The 21,844-nt window shown below is 38.7% G+C and overlaps 1 protein-coding gene across 1 annotated transcript in view; it reads left to right on the top strand.

Annotated features, from left to right (window-relative positions):
- The first annotated feature begins 748 nt into the window (after positions 1-748).
- Positions 749-21,844, top strand: part of cps1 (carbamoyl-phosphate synthase 1, mitochondrial) — a 61,245-nt gene continuing 40,149 nt past the window's right edge. The window contains exons 1-21 of the mRNA XM_034693794.1: positions 749-1,069; positions 2,979-3,088; positions 3,340-3,484; positions 5,735-5,824; positions 5,914-5,970; positions 6,059-6,151; positions 6,307-6,396; positions 7,595-7,723; positions 7,983-8,089; positions 8,535-8,676; positions 8,915-8,992; positions 10,935-11,033; positions 11,315-11,410; positions 11,523-11,712; positions 11,865-12,022; positions 12,135-12,263; positions 13,127-13,271; positions 13,739-13,949; positions 15,478-15,676; positions 15,785-15,961; positions 18,066-18,184. Of these exons, the coding sequence (XP_034549685.1) occupies positions 944-1,069; positions 2,979-3,088; positions 3,340-3,484; positions 5,735-5,824; positions 5,914-5,970; positions 6,059-6,151; positions 6,307-6,396; positions 7,595-7,723; positions 7,983-8,089; positions 8,535-8,676; positions 8,915-8,992; positions 10,935-11,033; positions 11,315-11,410; positions 11,523-11,712; positions 11,865-12,022; positions 12,135-12,263; positions 13,127-13,271; positions 13,739-13,949; positions 15,478-15,676; positions 15,785-15,961; positions 18,066-18,184 (2,690 nt within the window). The 5' untranslated portion in view covers positions 749-943. The remainder of the gene's footprint in view (positions 1,070-2,978; positions 3,089-3,339; positions 3,485-5,734; positions 5,825-5,913; positions 5,971-6,058; positions 6,152-6,306; positions 6,397-7,594; positions 7,724-7,982; positions 8,090-8,534; positions 8,677-8,914; positions 8,993-10,934; positions 11,034-11,314; positions 11,411-11,522; positions 11,713-11,864; positions 12,023-12,134; positions 12,264-13,126; positions 13,272-13,738; positions 13,950-15,477; positions 15,677-15,784; positions 15,962-18,065; positions 18,185-21,844) is intronic.

Below are 21,844 nucleotides of genomic sequence, written 5' to 3'. Positions count from 1 at the left end.
TGATCATTCTTCATTTCAAAAACCTCTAACACGGGCTGAAGATATGACCATGGGTGCTCAGGTGGAGAATTATAGCCATCATTACCACCACTAAATGAACTGCCTGATCTGAGTGAAATCTGCTCTGTGTTTGCTCCACGTTCAACCGTGGAGAGGCACAATATACAGGTATGACTAAACCACTGAGACAAACAGAACTACACAAACACAGTTTACTGTCTTAGGGATCAGTTTCAGAAAAGAGAAGGAAACTCATGAGCTGACTTCAAAGCAAAAGTAGTGAGTAACTAGAGCATTAATAGAAATGTAGTGGAGTAAAAAGTACAATAATTGTCTTCTGAAATTAGTGGAGTAAAAGTAATAAGTTTCCTCAAAACAATACTTAAGTAAAGTACAGATACTCAAAAATTTTACTTAAGTAGAGTACTAAAGTAAATTTATTTTGTTACTGTCCACCACTGCTTATAAATCTAAAGGTAAAAACAAAAGTACCTGTTACAACTTAAGCTTCAGAAAATATTCAGTTTGATAAGTAAATATTTTGAATCACCAGAGATTTAAATGTCATTGGCATCTTTCGTGAGTCTACCTACAATTAGAGTACACTCATAGTACTATACTCCGGAACTCAAACAGATGTGAATTCCCGGTTCATCACTTTAAGTTGACAAAAAAGTAGGCGTTTCCCCACCGACCAATCAGAACATCAAGCGCTTAATGCGCTGAGAACAGCAACGTCCTGGCAGCCAATCCTGATGAAGCGGCCAGCTGAAGTGTCTGTAGGGACACGAGGGGCAGCCCTAAAACTCATTCATTCAACTGTCTTTACTTTTCCTCGTAGTTGTAAAGCAAGCAACTCACAAGACATTGTGTTGTATTGTATTGTCTAAATACCGGGTAACTTCGCAGCCACGTCTTTGCTTATTGACTATAATAGGCTAATATGACAAAAATCCTGCTAGCTTACAGCGTCGTTAAATCTCTGAGACATGGATGTGTGGTTGGCAGAAGAGTTGGAAAGTCATCGCCCTGGCTCAGACATCAAACTACAAAACTTTTTAGTGTGAAGGTAAGAAAACGACATGTCACTGGTGTTAGGGGTGAATTTACTCCCAGGACTTCCGCGACGTGTTACCATGAGTGCTGACGTCGCAGCATGCCTGTCGACTCAAAACCGAATCCTGCTGAAAAATCTACTAACTTCAGATTTATTTTGCCTCTATATGACTTTAAAAACACATATTAGCATGTTAAAGCCGCTGCTCAAAAACAGCAGGGCCTAATCTAATATTCGGCACTGGCCCACCACAACAAACAACCCTATTTCATCATGATTTAGGATAAGCTTTAATTTACTATTTACTGCTGAGGCGCTCCTCCGGTCAGAAACACATAATGGTCGGAGGCAGTGTGAACCATCTGACAAAAGTTGGAATAGCATTGGAATAAGTTTTCTGTGGTAGATTGTCTTCACGCCGAATTGACACGTGGCTACATTTGTCTCATTGAAACATGGCTTGTTTGTTTCATCAGGTGCTATATAACCGTACAGACAAATTGCATTGAAATGCATAATAATGTAATGCCATTCGGTGCAGTGACGAACTCGTGAAACCAAATGCCTTTAAACACAACATATAACATAGATTATTCCTGGCTGTTAGGTGATGATATTTTCAGAAGGCCCTCTCAAATGATTTTTGACGTAACTCGTGTGGATTTTTTTTGTGCATCATGCGTGGTAACGCTAGGGAGAGTTGCATCATGCTTGAGATCCGCCCTGATTGCAACATCCCACGCGTCTTCATCAGACTTCCAATAAAACACATTTTGAAATCAGATGCTGAAGTTTCAGTTTTACAAACCTCGTAGTTTGCAGGATGGAACTCAACTGTTGCTTCAAACAATGCATACATCAGGAATGCATGTCAACATGCCAAATATGTAGGGGAGAGTGGGGTAAGATGAGCCAACGTGTACTTATGTTGTCCTCTAGGCTAGAAGTAAATAGACAGAAGTACACTTAAAAGGAGTCATATATTTCAGGATGTTTCCTATCAATTGCAATTATAAAAATGCTTCTAGGACAAAGGGCCCTGAAAATATGACTTCCCAAAAAATTGTTTAACTGTGGCTCAACTTACCCCAGGTTAGGGGTAAGTTGAGCCATCATGGGGTAAATTGACCATCTGATTTTTTTAAGTTCAAACCTGAGCCAAATTTAAGAAATGATTTACCTCTTCAAAAAAAAAGTAATGTAATCATACATTTTCCTTTTTCATATATTTTAATTTATTGTCTTAACGCTAACCTAAACAACACAAAACCAACCAAATAAAGGTTAATGTTTAGAATATTTTAATATTTGCTATTGGTGAAATAATTTTAAATATTACTGTTAAATGAGGTAACCCATCCAAAATAAAAATAATGTTTATCAACAGAGTTCCAATCTGCTGGCCAGGTATAATAAAACAATATATTGTATTTATTTGAGAGTACAACTTCCTCGTGAAAAGAAAAGTGTACATTTATGAAAGTCTTCAGTTCATGCGGTCATAATGGGCCATATCTTAGTTTTTTAATTTATTAAATGACTTTATAAAAAAATATGATTGTTTTATGGTGATTATCCATGGCATAAGCTGTTATGAGGCAACATTAGCACTCAACACTGCAAAGGAAACCTAAGTTGTTTACTATATGTAGTATACTTTCTTTTTTTCTGGAACACACTCAAAAGCACTCGCATACACGCATGCACATGCACACACACGCACACACGTAGAGAACAGAAGAACAGATTTGTCTGTCTCAGCATTCACAGAACAAATTCACATTGGCCTGCAGAATGATGTCCCACAGGCTCTCTGGAAGTTTCAGTCTTTGGTCTCTCCAAACTCGCCTCATAAAAAGAGAATTCATTATTCTCTGCTGAGATGTTTCTCGTCATCTGATTTATCTTTTTTAACTCCCAGGCCCAGACGGCCCACCTGGTCTTGGAGGATGGCACCCGGATGAAAGGTTTTTCCTTTGGGCATGATTCCTCTGTAGCTGGGGAACTGGTCTTCAATACCGGCTTGGTGGGGTAAGACGGAGACATGTTCACATAACTCAAACTGCATTAGGTTTAACACATAATGACGCTCTAAAACAAGGGCAGGTTAGATGAAAGGATGAAGAATTCCCCAAAGTATCAGCTTTGCAGTGAGCTTTACAACTGTAGAATCTTGAGTGTGTTCATTTAATTTTACCAGTAAGGGAGCTAACTACATGAACATGCCCCATCACAGCATCAAAATAACTTTGTGTAATTGCTCTGCTTTTTCCCTGGTTTAGGTATCCTGAGGCCCTGACTGACCCAAGTTATAGAGGTCAAATCCTGACTCTGACCTACCCTATTGTTGGAAATTATGGGGTACCAAACACCCAGGAGCTTGACGAGCTGGGCCTGAGAAAACATGTTGAGTCAGATCGCATCCAGGTAAGAACCAGCCTCCAGTTATGTGGAGAGGCCTTGGGGCTGTGCTTTGTTCAGGGCAATTTCCTGCCTCCTGCCATTTCCCATTTTTGTGTATTTTGTATAATCATGCCAAAGCCAATTTAAAGAACAAGCCAGGGAACTCTGGGACAGTCACACTAACCTGAGACATTTGGCCACTTGAAGCCCAAAGTGCCTGGAGCCACTGAATCTGACCAGACAGTGCTCATTCAGTGTCATTTCTCTTCTTCTAAGCTGGTTTTATCAAGTTGAAATGCTCAGAAGCTGCAGACGAATGTTTACAACATTGTAGAGCTGCAGTGTTTCCATTGGCTAGGCTGCAAAGCCTGTTCCTCAAATAAGTGTTGTGTTCCCTTATCACCAGACTTATAGCCCTCCCAAGTTTAGATGGTCTCAAGATTTTCAGCTGGGTCAATGATCGACCTAAGGTTCAGCTGCAACCTGCCCAAAGAGGCTAAGAGTTACAGCACTAGACGTTGGGTTTCGAAGGCCTGTTGGGAAGGATTGCTTGATTACCTCGAGCCAGGCATCTAGGGTTTAGAGGTGAAAGGCCAAAGATCAACCCTGGGTCCATCTAACCATTCGCTGACCTCCTGAAAACCTTAATCACCTGACAAGAGGAGAAGCTCCTTATATTTAGCCTCTCCTGGAACTACTGCTTAACAGACAATGATATGAAGACCATCACCTTCATCACCCTCAATCATCTCTCAACAACTCAGGGTCCACCTATGGGTCAGTTGTCCACTTTTATGCCATGAAGATTCCCATAATTCTCCTCTCATGTCCATGTTGCCGTCGTGGCTCCCTTTTAGAGTGTGGCGGAAGAAGCAGCAGTTGAAATACCTTAAACTTTGTGACACTCTTCTCCAATGTTGCTCAGCTAACACTCCAGTTGAAGAGAGATAGAGAGATAGTGCTGTGGTCCGTCTCCACCACAGTGCTTGTTGGTGGTTGTCACCAATTTGATCAATTGATCAACCACGGATTTTCGTCATGCTTAAGCCTCTGCTTTGGTTTAGCTTTCCTGCAGGGTGTACCATGAAGTTGACACTTGTGCTGTTTGTTGAAATATAGTTGATAGATGTACTGAAACACATTCATTTCCCATATGGATTACAATTGTATCACTCAAGGATTTCTTAGCTTTCATTTACAAAGTGCCAACATCATGTGAACTCTTTATCTCATCCAATGATTTGGTTAATGACTTAATACTGTGAATGGAAACTAATGGTAGTCCTCTCTCCCTAAGCAGTAAGTTATACTAAGTCCTTGTAAGCAAATACTAACAGGAGCTTCCAAACACTCTTAACTGTTATACTTATTGTTTGCATAGTAAAAATTTGACCTTGTGAGCATAGTAGCTTTATGACATTAATATTTAGCCTTAAGCACAGCTTCACTGAGTTACCAGGTTACTCTGAGGCCTTTTGGCTCTTGTGCTCGTTATTATTGTTTCAGCTGAGGGTGTCTGAACATGTTTACACTTGTTAGTCAGCACACACCGTCAACTATGCAGAGTCAATGAATCAGAGCTCAGTCTTCTTAATATACTTGTGCAATATTTTAAGTTTGTTGTCACTTTGAACATTCTAATTGGCATTTGAAACAATTTTCTGATTTAAAAGATATATTTTAGAAAATGTTTTCATTCTGCAAAATTAAAATGACTACTTGCTTCAAAATATAAACTGATTATCAGATATAAGAGTTAAATATGACTGTGGAGAGGTTCTTCAAACACATTTCGCATATATTTCTTGGAGTTGCACATGTTCAGGGAAGGAGCTTAAGTTTGTTACACAATTCTAACAATTAATGGATGTAAGCAATGGGAAATTTTTAGAATAGAATAGAATAGAATGCCTTTATTGTAATTGCAACAAGTACAACGAAATTGAAAGATGCAGTCCTCATTAGGTGCCATTTAAAAGAGACAAAAACAATAAAGGTATAAAAGTAATAAATACAGGAATTAAAAAAACACTGTCATACACACACAACATACAAATCAATCACGGAGCAGCAAATTTCACACTTAAGAGTAATTTTTTTTCCAGTCTTATTATTGCACAGTTTATGTTATTATTGCACTTGTGTATTGCACTTGATAATATTGCACAAAGTCACTATTAAAAAAAAAATGCCCATGCTCAAAAAGTGTTGAGAGCAGTAGTGGCTCATTAGTTTCACTGTTTCATGACTGGTGTTGTGTTTTTGTGTTTTTAGGTATCTGGTCTTCTTGTTCAAGATTACAGCCATGACTACAGCCACTGGAACTCTGTCAAGTCTTTGGGACAGTGGCTACATGAAGAGAAGGTATGGATTGAAATTACTTGATATGTAATATAACTCCAAAAAAGTAGGAGAGATGGTGAGTTTATACATTTTTCTTTGCTCCTGTAAAGGTTCCTGCACTCTTTGGAATTGATACCCGAATGCTGACCAAGGTCATCAGAGACAAGGTAACCTAACTAGAAAGCTCTGAACTGCTGCATCAATCACAAACACATTCCTTGATCACTTTCTGTTTTGCACTTGGTTTCTTCCCAGGGAACAGTGTTGGGGAAGATTGAATTTGATGGGCAGCCTGTTGAGTTAACCGACCCCAACAAGGAAAACCTCGTAGCACAGGTCTCAACCAAGGTAAAAGCTGTTACTGTCATATTTAAAATACCCAAGCAGCTGTGAAAGATCTGTTAAAACAAAATCAGTCAGATCAAATTTTATGTGTCTGCTTACAGAAGTGGTTTTCAATACTAACCAAGTTTTTGTTTCATTTCCCCCTCTCTATCTTCCAGGAAACCAAAGTGTTTGGAAAAGGAAACCCAATAAAAGTGGTGGCTGTGGACTGTGGCATTAAACACAACATCATTCGCCTGCTGGTCAAGGTGAGAATGAATGCAGTGGAAATGAATACATTTTTCCTGCTGTTCAGTCTGCATTTTTATTAAATTAAAATGATTAATACTTTTATGATGCATCCCAAAATGATTAACTCTGCACAAATATAGAAAATAAGTCAAACGTCATGACACACTTTCTGCAACTTGACCTAGAAAATTTGAGAAGGTAAAGTTAAATATAAGAAGCAGAAAAAGAAAGACTTGGAGTGTTTGTTCATGTCATTTAGCCGTAGGAGAGAGCAGCCTCTCTTTTGTTTGCTTCAGTTGCTGGTAAGTTGTTGATATTAGCTTGCGATTGGCCATAACACTGAGTCATGAAAAGAGAATCAGCCTGCAGCAGTCTGCTTTGTCTGTTTGAAAAATAACGTTTCCTTCCCTCCTCTGCTTTTTTGTGTTCTTTGTTTTTGCATATTGGTTTATTGAAATAACTGACTTTAATTTTGTTGCCAATGTCTCACCTCTGTGTGAATAAAATAAAGGGGCTTTTTATGGTGTGTTATGGTGATTTGTTGAACAGAACAAACAAAAAAAATGCTTTTATTGCACTGTGAATACAGACATGATATCATAATCACATCATAATGTAATTGTTATTTAAATTTGTGTCTTCAAACTTCAAACACTCAATATTTTGAGTGAATATATTTACGTGTTGGTTGCAGATCATTGGTTACTATTACAGTTTGAGCATTCATTTACACATGTGCCATTGAGTCTTACACCAAGTTACATACACATTACCTGCACTGTTTAAATAGCAATAGCAATAGCAATTTTATTTATAAAGCACATTTCATTACACGTAAGTTCAATGTGCTTTACATGGGGAATTAAAAACATAAAGACATTTTTCCAAATAGAATAAATAAAAACAGAAAAAACAATAGATCCAACATAAATCAGACACAGCAATCAAATAAACAGCAATTGTTGCTGCACATGCATCCAGTCACAACAGTCATTATATCATTCATACGCTTGAGAAAATAAATATGTTTTCAGTCTTTTTTTAAAAGTGGAGACAGTAGTTATGGACCTGAGGTAAGCAGGCAGTTTGTTCCAAAAAGATGGACCACAGTAACTAAAGGCCCCTTCACCGGACCTGGATTTCACCTTGGGTACATATATAAATATACATAAATATATCTATAAATTCTGCAGTAATCTGTTTATCTGTGTGCAGAGGGGTGCAGAGGTCCACCTTGTCCCCTGGGATCAGGACTTGCTGAGTCTAGAGTATGATGGCCTGTTCATCTCCAATGGACCAGGAGATCCTTCTCTTGCCAACACGCTCGTCCAGAATGTTCGCAAGGTAGGACCTGCTGCTGTTGGAATACTTTAGATTCAAGAATGATTTAAACTGATTCCATTTTTGTTCAGTGTGTTAGACTTAAGCCAGAAAGAGCAGAAGTTATTTATACGCTGTAATTTATTTATAAGAAATATCTTTAAAGTTTAATATAATCTAAATTATTTGTTATACATCACTTTATTATTTTCATTCACTTATCTTTATCATGGCTTAATGTTTATCTAATAAAATAAGGGTTTCACTTGTTTTGCTCCTGAAGGTGCTTGAGAGTGATCGTCCACAGCCAGTGTTCGGGATCTGTATGGGCAACCAGATCACAGCTCTGGCTGCTGGTGCCCAGTCGTATAAGCTGCCTATGGGCAACAGGTAAACTCTTTAAAAGCAAAGCACATTAAAGGCACAATATGCACACATTTATAGCGTCCTCACAAAGATTTAAAGGGGCACTTTTCATATTTCCTTCTTGAAACAAATGACAGTTTTATCATTTACGATTTCTCTCCAGATTTCCATGTGCATACCCTTAAGGTCTATGAAACACGTCATGCACATTTAATTTCTCATAAAACATGTGCACAGCTAAAGTATAATTACTTCAGCACTGATAATGGTTTTATTTGCATGCTGGCTTTTGTTTTCATGCAACTAGGAGAAGACTCCACAGAGAACCTCATAGGTCTTGCTTTAAACCAACAATGTTTTTGTATAGTATGATACGCTCCGACCATTAAAGACTGTATTTGGTTAAAGAGATTTTAAATATTTAAAGAGTCATAAATATTGTGTTTTACGCATGTCTGTGCTCCCCCAGAGGCCAGAACCAGCCGGTGCTGAATGTGATGACAGGCCAGGCCTTCATTACAGCACAGAATCACGGCTATGGCATTGACAGCGAATCGTTGCCCCCAGGATGGAGCCCACTTTTTGTCAATGCAAATGATGGCACCAATGAGGTTTGTTTTACTCAGTGATTGTTCAGCCTTTGTGCCTAGACACCGTGGCATTTTGAACTTTTTACTTTAAATAAAAGCCCTTTGGACGTCTCTACTTATATACACTAGTCTGCTCACCATAGTTTACAAACAGCATTAAACAAAGAGGATAAAGATGCTTCTTAAATGCTAACAAATACAATTCAAAATACTGCTGGTTTGCTTTCATCTTCTAATGTAATCTCTGTATATTTTCTAGGGCATCATGCACGACACCAAACCTGTTTTCACGGCCCAGTTCCATCCAGAGGCTAAAGGGGGTCCCACAGACACAGAGGTAATTGAATACTTTGATAATGCTGCATAAGGTTTCTGTAGGCAAAAGTTGAATTGAGGTGTTTTTACAGAATACAACTTCAGTAATAGTTGGAGTCCTCCGTTGAAACAGAACTTGTGCATTGGTCATTTGAACTGTAACAGAATCCCTTATTTAGAAGTGAAAGTAAACAGAGCTGCAAGCAGAAGCAATGTCGTCTAAATGCATTTGTTGACATGTATACTGTATGATATGTAACTCAGGCTACAAACAGTGACTAGATCACTGGCAGTCCGAGGTGTAGTCATCCATTGTATCTGATGTTTAGAGACTTCAGGGCCGCAGGTGTTAAGAAAGACCACTGTCTGCTTGTCGCTCTCCTTACAATCAAGCACTGATGATTCTGTGTGACAGCTCTCGTCTCCCACACGACAGGCAGGGACTGCGGTTCAAGTTGTGGTCAAAGTATGTTGTAACCTCTGTCATATTAAGGTGGAATAATAAGACCTGTCCTCTCTAGCGAAACACAGAGTTGACAGCTCTGCTGGAGAATTCATGCCTTCCACACTGGTTCGGCTTTTGGGAGCATCATAAATATTTTGCTCCGTGTCCTTGACAAATATGGTGAGCCCCTGGCTGTCGAGAATGTGCAGTATGTTTTTAATCCTTTCATTCAACGGATCATTTCCAGTCTTAAAGGAAAAAAGTTGCTGTTATTTCAGGAACTTGATTTTAGGCAAGGCAAGGCAGCTTTGTTTGTATAGCGCATTTCATACACGAGGGCAACTCAATGCGCTTTACATTAAAACATTAAAAGCATTGGTAACATTCAGACAAGCATAAAAGAGCACAATTAAAATTACAAATATAATAAAACAGAAAAGAAAATGAAAATTAGAATATATTAAAAATGACATTAGAATTTTAATTTAAAGTGAGTTAAAATAAGCTAAGATAGGAAGGCAGTGTCAAATGAAAAAGTCTTAATCTTTGATTTAAAAGAGGTGAGAGTTGGAGCGGACCTACAGCTTTCAGGGAGTGTGTTCCAGATATGTGGTGCATAATGACTAAACGCTGCTTCGCCATGTTTTGTTCTGACTGTAGGGACTGAAAGCAGACCAGTACCTGATGACCTCAGAGGTCGAGATGGTTCAGGAAGCCAGTGTAGAGATCTAAGAACTGGAGTGATGTGGTCTACATTCTTGGTCCTTGTTAGGACTCGAGCAGCAGCATTCTGTATGAGCTGCAGCCGTCTGATGGACTTTTTAGGGAGTCCTGTAAAGACACTGTTTTATCACATCTTTGTGACCTAACTCACAATCTTCATCATTATCATCATTATCATTGGTTTTATTATTAAATAATGTATATACAATAAATTAATCAAGCATTTATATGATGGCAAAAACTACTAATGAATTATGTTACAAATTTAAAAAATCCAAATCTGGGGTATTTCAAGTTTGCATGGCAGTTTGGGTGGGCACCCCATGTATGGAGGCTGTTGTTCTTGTCCCATGTCTTCCCCCGCTCTCTACTTCCCACGTTTCCTGTCTCTCTTTAGCTGTCCAATCATAACTGCAAAAAATGTCCCCAAAAAACAAAACTGAAAGAAGTTACAAATACAAAAGCAGGTCCTCAGATTTAATTGTAGATGCAACATTAATTATTGGCCGTTGCCAAAAGTATGTCAGGCCAAACAAGTGGAATGTTTTGCTCATCCAAGCTCTCATAAAAAAATGCGACAACAACAATCGATGATCACAGCCCTTTAAAAACACAACCCTCTCAAAAATATGTTCCATATCCTAACCGTGTACCCCTTTTTTTTTAGTCTCTTCATAACTCTTCAAGGTGTTTTGGGTTGTAGCTCAAAATTATTTTAAAACTGTTAAAAAACAGAGGTTGGGTTCCTTTCATATTATTCACAGTGTAGTAATCATTCCTTTTCTGTTTTCCACAGTTCCTCTTTGATGCCTTTTTATCGCTGATTAAAAAAGGAAAGGACACAAATTTAGAGTCAGTCATGCCAAAGAAACCCTCCATCCCTCCCAGACCCAAGGTATGTACACAGGTTAAGCCGGTTTACCTAAAACTTTATGAACAATATGTCCCTGTAGGTGTGTCCGGGATCTATAAGGACTATCATTAACTCTTTAAAGGTGTTGAAGGTTATCAGCAAATGTATCTAATGGGTGTCTTTCCAGGACAACACCAGGATGCACTCAGGAAGTTTGAACAAACTGCAAATGGAGCTGCATACTGCACAGTTACCATTGCATTGTTACTATATATTACATGCTTTTGATAACTGTGCATCACCTGTTGCTTTGTGTGATGTAGGTGTCAAAGGTGCTGGTTCTCGGCTCTGGTGGTCTTTCTATCGGTCAGGCGGGAGAGTTTGACTACTCCGGATCTCAGGCTGTCAAAGCCATGAAGGTAAGAACTAACACAGGCAGCTTTCCAAAAAACATTTCTGGTTAGTCCTCTTGATGCTGCTTCAGTTTTGCTTTGAATTCATGATGGACATGTGGACGTGGTGTTTTTATAGGAGGAGAACCTGAAAACAGTGCTTATGAACCCAAACATAGCCTCTGTTCAGACCAACGAGGTGGGCACCAAGCAGGCGGACTCGGTCTACTTCCTACCAGTTACGCCAGAGTTTGTAACTGAGGTCATCAAAACTGAGCGTCCTGATGGCATCCTCCTCTCGATGGGTGGACAGACTGCTCTCAATTGTGGTGAGACTTGGTGAATTCTATTTTCCAGGATGCAGCACTGCTGTTTTGTGGCTCAGTCAGGCTAACTCCCTTACTTGTGTGAATGTGTTTCATTATTAAACCTGTATGTCTAACCATTCATCCGTGTGGATTGGTGTTCATGTTGTGGTCAGGAGTGGAACTATTTCAGCGTGGTGTCCTAGAGAAGTATGGAGTGAAGGTCCTGGGAACCCCAGTGCAGTCAATCATGGCCACAGAAGACAGACAGCTGTTCGCAGACAAGCTGATGGAGATCAATGAGAAGATTGCACCCAGTATCGCTGTTGAGTCTGTAAGGATGCTCATCATGTCAAAAGATTAAAGGATGTAATCTGTGTTGGAACAGCCATCTGTTTCCAGATTAAGATAGGCAATTGATTAAAACTTTTTTATCTCTTTAACAGGTACATGATGCTTTGGACGCAGCAGAGAAGATTGGCTACCCGGTGATGTTACGATCGGCCTATGCCCTGGGAGGTCTCGGCTCTGGTCTTTGTGGCAACAAAGAGAAGCTGGAAGAAACGGCACAGAAGGTCAGAATAAATACGGCTGTGTCAGAACAGTGTAGACACAAGGGAACAATTAAAATAGTTATTCCAGTGTTGTTTCGCTTATTATTCTTACACATTATTTTATTTAAGTATGATCAATGATGCTGAGCAAATCAGCAATCCAAGAACTGACTCAGAAGAAGTGACTTTTCTAAACTTATTTTTTACCTTTATACATTTACCCGTGCGTACAACATTAGCCTTACAGGAGATAAAAGCTGTGAAATTGTTTAGATATGTTTCTTTGGTGTTCCACCAAGAAATAATAGTATGCTGTTGCTAAGCAACATCATTTTGTGCTCACCCAGCATCCAGCATTATGTCTGACGGCTCGATTGGTTATAATCTGTGATCACAAGCTGCAAAATGAACTGTCTGTGCCAGACTGGTTTAGATCGATGCATACTTTTTATGCCATGCTGTATTTTCTTCATCTTGCTTTAAAACGTGTTCATATGAAAGTTTCACTGTCAAAGCTTTGACACAGTGGCTGCACAGATAAAGGGCTCATAAGATAAGGTTCATGGGGTCTTTGGAAATGTAGTGACAAAACTCAAGGTCAGCACTTCTGTCTGTAACCCCCCTGCCCTCTACATTATCAAAAAGGCTGTTATGCATATTTTTATTCATTCAGAATAAACCAGCACAACCTTTGATCTTGCAAATCATTTTAATTAAACAAAGCCATCAATATGACTGAAAAACATGAAATATAATCCCCTTCTTACAAAAAGTGTGGGCTCACAGTTATTTTCTTCCAGGTGGAAGATCACAGCCTCATGGATATAAGTACAAAAATGCTCGATGTATACATCTAAAGTTGTAAAACTCTGCTCATATTTCAGGCTCTGGCTATGAGCAGTCAGATCCTGGTGGAGAAGTCTCTGCTTGGTTGGAAGGAGGTGGAATACGAGGTGGTGAGAGACGTGGCCGATAACTGTGTGACTGTCTGCAACATGGAGAACTTCGACCCTCTGGGTATTCACACAGGTACTGAAACAAACAATGATCTCCTCGACTTTGCAGACTTTTTTTTTCTTTCGAAATATTCCCTCCCTTTTTCTGCTGTTTTTAATTCTGCTCTGTTTCACGTGTTTACTGTGACCCCTGGGCAAAAAGACGTTCATGGAGAAGTTTATTCAGTGAACAAGTTTTTTCTTTTGTTCATTTTTTAGTGTAGGCAGGTTTTGCATGTTGATCATATTTGCTGTGCACCTAGCGTGACGATATGAGAGTTTTATCTGAGAATCAATATTTGAAAGCACAGCCGTATCCTGCTTTTGCCTTATTGAAGATAGTACTAATTGCACATTTTAAAGGATAAATATAAAACTATGTCTTCATTCATTTAATCAAACAACTTAACTTTGTGACCCAAGACTTTCTTAAATGACTGTGTAAGATTGATCACTGTCTGAAGCCAATCCTTGGTCTTAATCCTTCGCCTTCTTCCTCAGGTGACTCCATAGTGGTGGCACCCAGCCAGACATTGTCCAACGAGGAGTACCACATGCTGCGAGAGACGGCCATCAAAGTGGTTCGTCACCTGGGCATCATTGGCGAGTGCAACATCCAGTACGCATTACATCCCGCATCCCTAGAGTACTGCATTATTGAGGTCAACGCCCGGCTCTCCAGAAGCTCTGCACTGGCATCAAAAGCCACAGGGTGAGTGGATAGAGTATCCAAATGATTCAGCAATGTGCAACTGAATGAGTGTTTCAGTTCTCATTAGCACTGCTCCCCCTGGTGGGCAAATATGACATCACAACCAGGGTTGCTGAGGGAAATAGTCAAAATGATGATGTAACGGTCTGCTGGTCAAATTAAAATTTTAGCAAATGCAGTAACTTATTTGAATGCCAAAGATTTTTTATAAGTTTAAGAAGGGTCTTGTGTAAATTTTAGAATATTTGATACTGGAACAGACAAAAAGCGCCACATGCTAAGTTGGTTGGCAGTCAGTGCACTTTGAAGCTGTTTATCTGAGACAGAGTCACTCTGAGACTCATGGCTGCCATGATGTTAGTACTCTACTTTGGTTAACTGAGGTTAACTGATGTTTTTGTTTCTTGTCCCTCTTCTTCTGTGCAATAATTGCATGCTCTCCTCTAGGATATTTTTTCGAAGTTCATAAGAAAATCACCTCAACTCCAACGTCCATATTTAAGAGAAACGTCTAGTTCCTTTACAGGAAAAACAACCAAGATGGAATTATCAGTCAGAGGTATCACTTATATGTACAGTATTATAAAGTGTCCCAGTACAACCGCACAAAACGCAGCTTTTGCTGAACTGAACTCACTCTGCTGCTCCCTCTGACAGCATGATCATTACTTTGATTACGTTGACAATGTCTCACCTTTGCAAACCGGCTGCGAGTTGAGCCAATCTTTAGAAACTATTAAACCATTATAAGCAATCTGCAGAGTACCAGCAGAAAACAGACTGAAAAGAACTGTTGGATGTGTCGATTGTTCTACATCTACTTATGACATGAAAAAGAGGATGGTTGAGCTTAAGGTTTGGGTTGATCAAATTAATAGTAATAATGATAATTGATAGGTTTGGTATAGCGCTTTTCTTGGTACTCAAAGTTGCTTTCCAGGAAAATAATAATAAATAATAATAATGAAAAAAAAGTATAAAAGATTCGCTGCATGCATTAAAACTATAAAACAGTTGTTTCATCATTTATTATTTTTATTTATTTATTTATTTTTTGGCCTTTTTACCTTTTATTTGCTAGGACAGCTGAAGAGAGACAGGAAATGTGGGGAGTAGAGAGGGGGGAAGACATGCAGGAAATGGTCGACCGGCCGGGAATCAAACCGGTGACCCCTGCGACGAGGACTGTCGCCTCTGTATGTGGGGCGCTTGGACTGCTAGACCACCAGCACCCCCATTTCATCATTTAAAAGAAATTCAAAGGGCCAATTTTGATTGGTGTAATTTATGATGAAGATTAACAGGGTTAAGTTTCTGTGGTCAAACTTAATGTCATACTGTCTAAATAAATTTCTGCAAGACTTTTAATTCCCACCTAATGAAGTTATTGGTGTCATATCAGTTGGCCTAGTATGTATGCTTGTAGAACAATGTAAGTCCATAGTGTGTTATCTTTGTAACAATGCTTGTTTGGTTTCAGAACTTTACCCAGCGTTTGATTCCTGTCACCTTGGTCCATTCCTCACAGGTATCCTTTGGCTTTCGTTGCTGCTAAGCTGGCTCTGGGTATCCCCCTGCCTGAAATTAAGAACGCTGTTTCAGAGAAGACTACAGCCTGCTTTGAGCCCAGTCTCGACTACATCGTGACCAAGATCCCTCGCTGGGACCTGGACCGTTTTCAGGGCATGTCCCATGAAATAGGCAGTGCCATGAAGAGTGTCGGAGAGGTGTGTAGGATACACAGATAAACACTCAGTCACCCATTATTAACCTGATTATGGGATACATTCACTCACCCCCATCAATGTATCATTCATTTCCCTCTTCTGATTTAGGTAATGGCAGTAGGCCGGACCTTTGAGGAGAGTATGCAGAAAGCCCTGAGGATGTGTCATCCGTCAGTCGATGGCTTCATGCCTCGGCTGCCGCTCAAGAAAGCCTGGGCTGATACCCAAGACCTACAGAATGAGCTGGTGGTGCCTTCAAGCACCCGAATCTTCTCTATTGCCAAGGTACACCTTTCTTTCATAACATTAGGGTTATTTCTATATTATTCTGTTTTACTTCAAAATGTGATTTAAATGAGAAATCTGGAATCGAATTCAGAGAATAAGAAACACAGTAACATGAGTAAATGTGCTCATGGCTTAATTTATGTTCATTTATAATCGTGTGGACTGTCCTTGAAGTTTTGAATATGATCAATAGATGCACACAGCTAGTAATAATTTCTAAAACCATGCACTGGAGCTTGGGGAAAGAGCAATACAAATCCCAACTTTGCAATATATATTATTAATATAATATTACTATTACTCCGATTACCATCATTGTAGAAACTGATGACAGTGAAGTAGCACTTCAGCACTTCAGTAAGCTCATGCAGTCACAGGGCGAAGCTTCATCATTTAAAAACACAGATGAGATTCATTACCAGCTGGGAGGGGAGCAGAATAGCGTTGTATTAGTGTCTAAACACACACATTTGTGAGCTTTGTGTTCTGACAGACAAGAAGTCCTTAAATACAAAGTGACATCCCTGGAGATGGTGACAGATTAGGGGATTAATCATCCACATTTTTTCTACAGAAAATCAAAAGCCGTTTTTGGCACTCTAGGGTGGTCAACAGAGTCACTGTCATCAAAGTTGATTTCCTGTTGCCAACCAGTTTGATTTGAAGCACTTCCTAAATTTTGACTGTTTCAGATATTTATTGTTGAAGTGCAAAGTATTAGAATGATAACATCCAAGGTTACAAATCAAACCAAACTTCCTCGTCAGTAATTCATATATAGGCTTTTATAAGAAAGCAAATGTTATGTCTAAATATCAGTGGTTTGAGTATTTTTCATTAAGGCTTTGCAGGCCTCATTTGCACTTTGAAGCATCCAAATATTTACTTATTTCTTTAATAATTGTGTGATTTGTTTTTTCCCAAAGCATGTTTGATCTGTTTGTTCCCCAAATTACCTCTAAAATCAAAAGTGCACTATCCTGAGAAAATCTCTGTAAATGCCATGCAGTTTCATTAAAAGCTGCGAATGGTGGAGAAGGTAGCTTTAGAATTTACAGACTGCAGAATAAAAATCCTCTCATAATAACCTGGAATGATTCCTCTGGCCTAACGTATAGAACGTATTTATTAGCTGTTATCAGGGTGAAGTCAATTGACATATTACTTGTAGTAGATCACACAGTCTGTCTTGATATATAATATATGATAGAAGGCCAGTATTGACAATAAACTGTTCCCTCAATGAAATTCATTTTGAGTCTTCTCAGTAGCAATGGACAGCACAGAGACTTTTTAACATACAACTCCAGTTCCAAAAACGTTGGGACATTGTGTAAAATGTTGATGAAAGAACATTTTGCTGGAATTAAGAATCTTGGTTGAAAATAGTACAGAGACAATATAACAAATGTTTAAACTGAACATTTAGTTTCATGGAAAATATATGGATGTTCATTTTAAATCTGATGCCACCAACATGTTTCAAAACAGTCGGGACAGGGTCAACAAAACACTGAAAAAGTTGTGTAATGTTAAAAATAACACCCATAGGAGCATCTCAAAACTGATTAGGTTGATTTGCAACAGGTTTGTAACATGATAGGTATAAAAAGGGCATTCTAGAGAGGCAGGGTCTCTTAGAGGTGAAGATGGATAGAGGGTCATCACTCTGTGAGAAGCTGCATTAGCAAATAGTTCGACAATTTAAGAATTAGGTTCCTTTGCTTAAAATTGCAAAGAATTTGAGGATTTCAGTACATGATAGCATTAAAAGATTCAGAGACTCTGGAGAAATCTCTCTTCAAAGGGGACAAGGGCAAAAACCAATATTGGATGGCTGTGATCTTGAGGCCCTCAGGCAGCACTGCATTGAAAACAGAGATGACTCTGTAGTGGAAATCACTGCATGGGCTTCAAATCACTTCTAAAAACCATTGTCAGCATCCAAACTTTTTTGGAATTGGGGTTGTAGTTTTAACTATAAGCCAGTTCATTAAAATATAAAGTTTAATACACTGAATCCTGTTTGTTAAGGACAGGAATTTGATGATGCATAATGATAAATCTAACGCTCAGTGTGTTTCATGTCTCTACTTTAAAGTCCCTCTACAGTGGTTGGAGTGTTGATCATATCCATCAGCTGACGGCCATAGACAAGTGGTTCCTCCACAAACTCCAAAACATAACACACATGGAGCAGCACCTTACTAACTACAAAAGGTAAGACTCATACAGCACATCTTAGACAAAATATTTCAAAACATTTATGGCCCTTTTCCACCGCCCCGTCTTAGCCCCTCTCTACTCGACTTGACTCTACTCGGTTTGTGTTGGGTTTCCATGGGCACGGTACCTCGTGTCAGATACCAGTTTTTTCGTACCTGCTCTGCTGTGGTTCCAAGCGAGCTGAGCCGATACTAAAAGGTGACGTCGACGGACTGAATGATCAGAGAATGTCCTCACTGAAGAGTCATGAGCACAACGCACAACACAGGGATCAATTGTTTGTGATTGTTGTGTTGTGTCGTGTTCAAAATGACGTGAATGCAGTTTCGCACAGCAGTTTTATGACTACACCGCCCACCGTGTGTCGGTGCTCAGTAGAGTCGAGTCCAGTAGGGCTGGAACTGTGGAAAAGGGCCATATGTCTGGTTTATCAATTAGATATTATTGTGTGTTTGTAAATGCTTAAACCTAACCTTGCTGCAGACTCTGCAATATAATTGTATTTTTATTTTGTTTCGAATCGATCAACTCAATTTGGATAATTTCATTTCACTGTATTAATGTCGCACAGTTGCACCATAAAATGACAAATACAAGCATTTCAGAAGATGATGACGGGTCTCAACAGAGTATTCAAATTGAGGAAGTACAAAACAATTCACTCCATTAAAACCTGTATTACTGCGAAGTTATACCCAGTGCTTTCATGAGATCACAGGAGATTACATCAGATGTGATTAAATATAGACATTAAAATCTGTTGCAATTATGCTCAAAGCTTGTTTTATTAACCATAAGTATGATAATACCCGCACAGGACTGTTTTTACAACCTGTGCTTGCCTAACCCTGCGGGATTTCACGCTTAAACGTGTCCTCAAATGCACCACACACAACCCTCCGCAACAACATCTGTGGATCTGAAATCAGTCTGTCCCATTATTCCTTAAAAGACTTCAGTTGGCAGCCCTTGTGATTAGAAATATATAAACATGTATGAATATTCTTCTACTAAGAAAGTAGTCATCTTAAAAGATCAAATGAGCCCAAGTCTCTTCACGTATTTTTCTGTCTCTCGTGGTTTGCCTCCTCACGGCTGCATCGCTCTCTTTCTTTCTGCCCTCGGGCTCTTACCCGGACAGCCACTGTGAATTTTCATGGCTCAGCCACAGGTAACCTGCTGCAACCTTCTGACTCTGCTGTTCAATAATTAATGGCAGGCTGTCTGGTGGGCGCCCACCGCAACTCTCTGACACATGGAGGGCTGTTGTAGTCTCCGCTGCCTCTGAAGCAGGGGACATTGAGATGGGCACACAGCGATAGGCTGCTGCCAGACTGATGGAGCGTAGAGCTGAGTACAGGTGGGCGTCAGGCTCTGCCGGTCAGCAGACCCACTGTTTATGTGCAAAAAAAAAAACCGCTGTTGCTTCTGTTGCTCTAGTAAAACCTGAAGCATACTTATTGATGGCGATCAAAAATATTATTTTTTATGTTCTCAGTAACACGTGAATCATGGGAATCCTTGAAATGGCCTTTTAGTGTTGTGATAATGAACAGTAATAGTGACTAGATAATGACAATTACAGTGACTGTCTGCGTTTTGTGCTGTTTTTACTTACATGGAACATTTTAATTTAATGTTTAAATCTTAAAGTTTATTAATATGGGTAAATATGAGTCCTAAACCACTGATGAGTAATGTGTTCTGTCACTTAGGTCACAAATTATTATAAAATTCTTTGTCAATCAATCAATCAATTTTTGTTTATATAGCACATTTCATACAAATCAAATGCAACCCAAAGTGCTTTACAGCGATTGAAAATTGAGAAAGAAGCAGAAGTAAAACAATGGCAATACATATTAGGGGGAGATAATAATAATAATAAAAATAATAATAATAATAGTACTAATAAAAATAAAGACAAAAATAGAATAAAATAGAGACTAAAATAGAGACTAATGCACACCAACAACAAAATATGTGTTATTAAAATAAGTTAAAGCAACAAAATTAAGAATGCAAATAGTTAAAATAGTTTTTAAAAGGGTAAGGATAAGGGTTGAAAATAAAACTAAGGCTAAGAATATCAATAAAAACTGAGTAGATAAATAAAATAAATAAATGAATGAATAGATAAATAAAAATAGAATAAGAAAACACTTAAAATTACTAAAATAATAAAGCAGCATTTAAATCAATATTACAGTAAAAGGTAAGTAATAAAATTGTTAAACCCTACATAAAAGCCAGACCGAATAAATATGTTTTTAGTTTACATTTAAAAGTCTCAATATCTCTGTCAGCTCCTCTCTAGTTTATGATGAATGTTGAAAATTTGACAGTTAAAAAAGAAGAAAATGTCAAGTTTTGGAAAAGTGTGGTACCGTGTTTATACCAGTATTTGTAAAATAACAGCACTCTGTTAATTTTTAAGTCTACATTTTTACACCAGTACTGCAGCTATCATTTATTAACACTAGATATTAATCTGCCAATAATTCTTCAAAGTACTTGGGCTGATATTCAGGTCGAGAACACAGTATAATCAGATTTCCTCATGGGAACATGACGCACAAATCTGGCTTTTGCGATGTGTGAATACAGTCACAAGATTCTTGTTGGATTGTGTTTGCAGCCTTTTCCATGTATTCCAGAGAGAGGGGGTAAATACCAACACTGGTTCCTGCAAGACAAACTCTTTGTTTTTTCACTCAAAAATTGACACGTCAACAACACTCTTCACAACACATTGTTAACAAGACAGATATAATTATTTAAATATGCCTATAATGGCAATTTCTTGTCCAGGCTATGATGTCAGAGTGATAGATGAAATAAAATCATGGAGAGACAAATTATTGTCTTTTTGTCAAGTTTTATTATGAGCACTCTTTGCAAAGAGGGAGAAAACGTGACCACGAATGAAACTTCTCTCAGTCAAAGTCAGATGTCCTCTGTCCTTAAATGTGAGCTCAAACCGCATATATCAGAGAATGAAAACAGGTGTGGTACATTGACAGGAAGCTTCTTCCAAAAAAGGTAAAATCCTGTGGTCTATCAAAGATCATTGATGGGTAGCGTACAGTAGTACAGGAGTTATGGGAATACAGGAAACCTTACTTCTTATCAAACAAAAGCCTTCTGTGTACGACTTTGGAGAACTGCACCTACAACAGTTCCTATCAGTCTTACACAAGCACAGAGAAACACAAAGCACAACAGTTTATTCATTAATTTTCACACGCCCTATGCAAGTCATGGATTATAATTAAAGGATGTAGTTTGAGGGTTCAAACTATGAAGTAAAATATCAACCAATGAAAGCTGACACAATCCAGACAACAAGTAATTACATTTTTTATGTAGATTGTGTCTGCGTTTGTTGTTTTATGTGCACTTTTACTATCATATCAATAATATTTCAAAATCAAAGCAATATATTATCGTCCTGACCCTGACAATACAGCTATTTTATTGCTGGAGCCAATTAGCTTCACTTCCTCAAGACCCCTCATGGTGGCACTAATTGACTTTAATCTTGCTTGTTACCTCTTTATGAGCAGTTTGCATTCTTCAGTCAGATATCATGATGTTTCATTATATGGTCGTCTTGCAGTTAATCGTTCATTGCAGCATTGCTATATTGTGGTA

Source organism: Notolabrus celidotus, chromosome 10, assembly GCF_009762535.1.
Source record: "Notolabrus celidotus isolate fNotCel1 chromosome 10, fNotCel1.pri, whole genome shotgun sequence".
NCBI classification, from domain to species: domain Eukaryota; kingdom Metazoa; phylum Chordata; class Actinopteri; order Labriformes; family Labridae; genus Notolabrus; species Notolabrus celidotus.
Note: the sequence above shows the minus strand (reverse complement) of the source record. Positions and strands in the feature narration are given on the sequence as shown.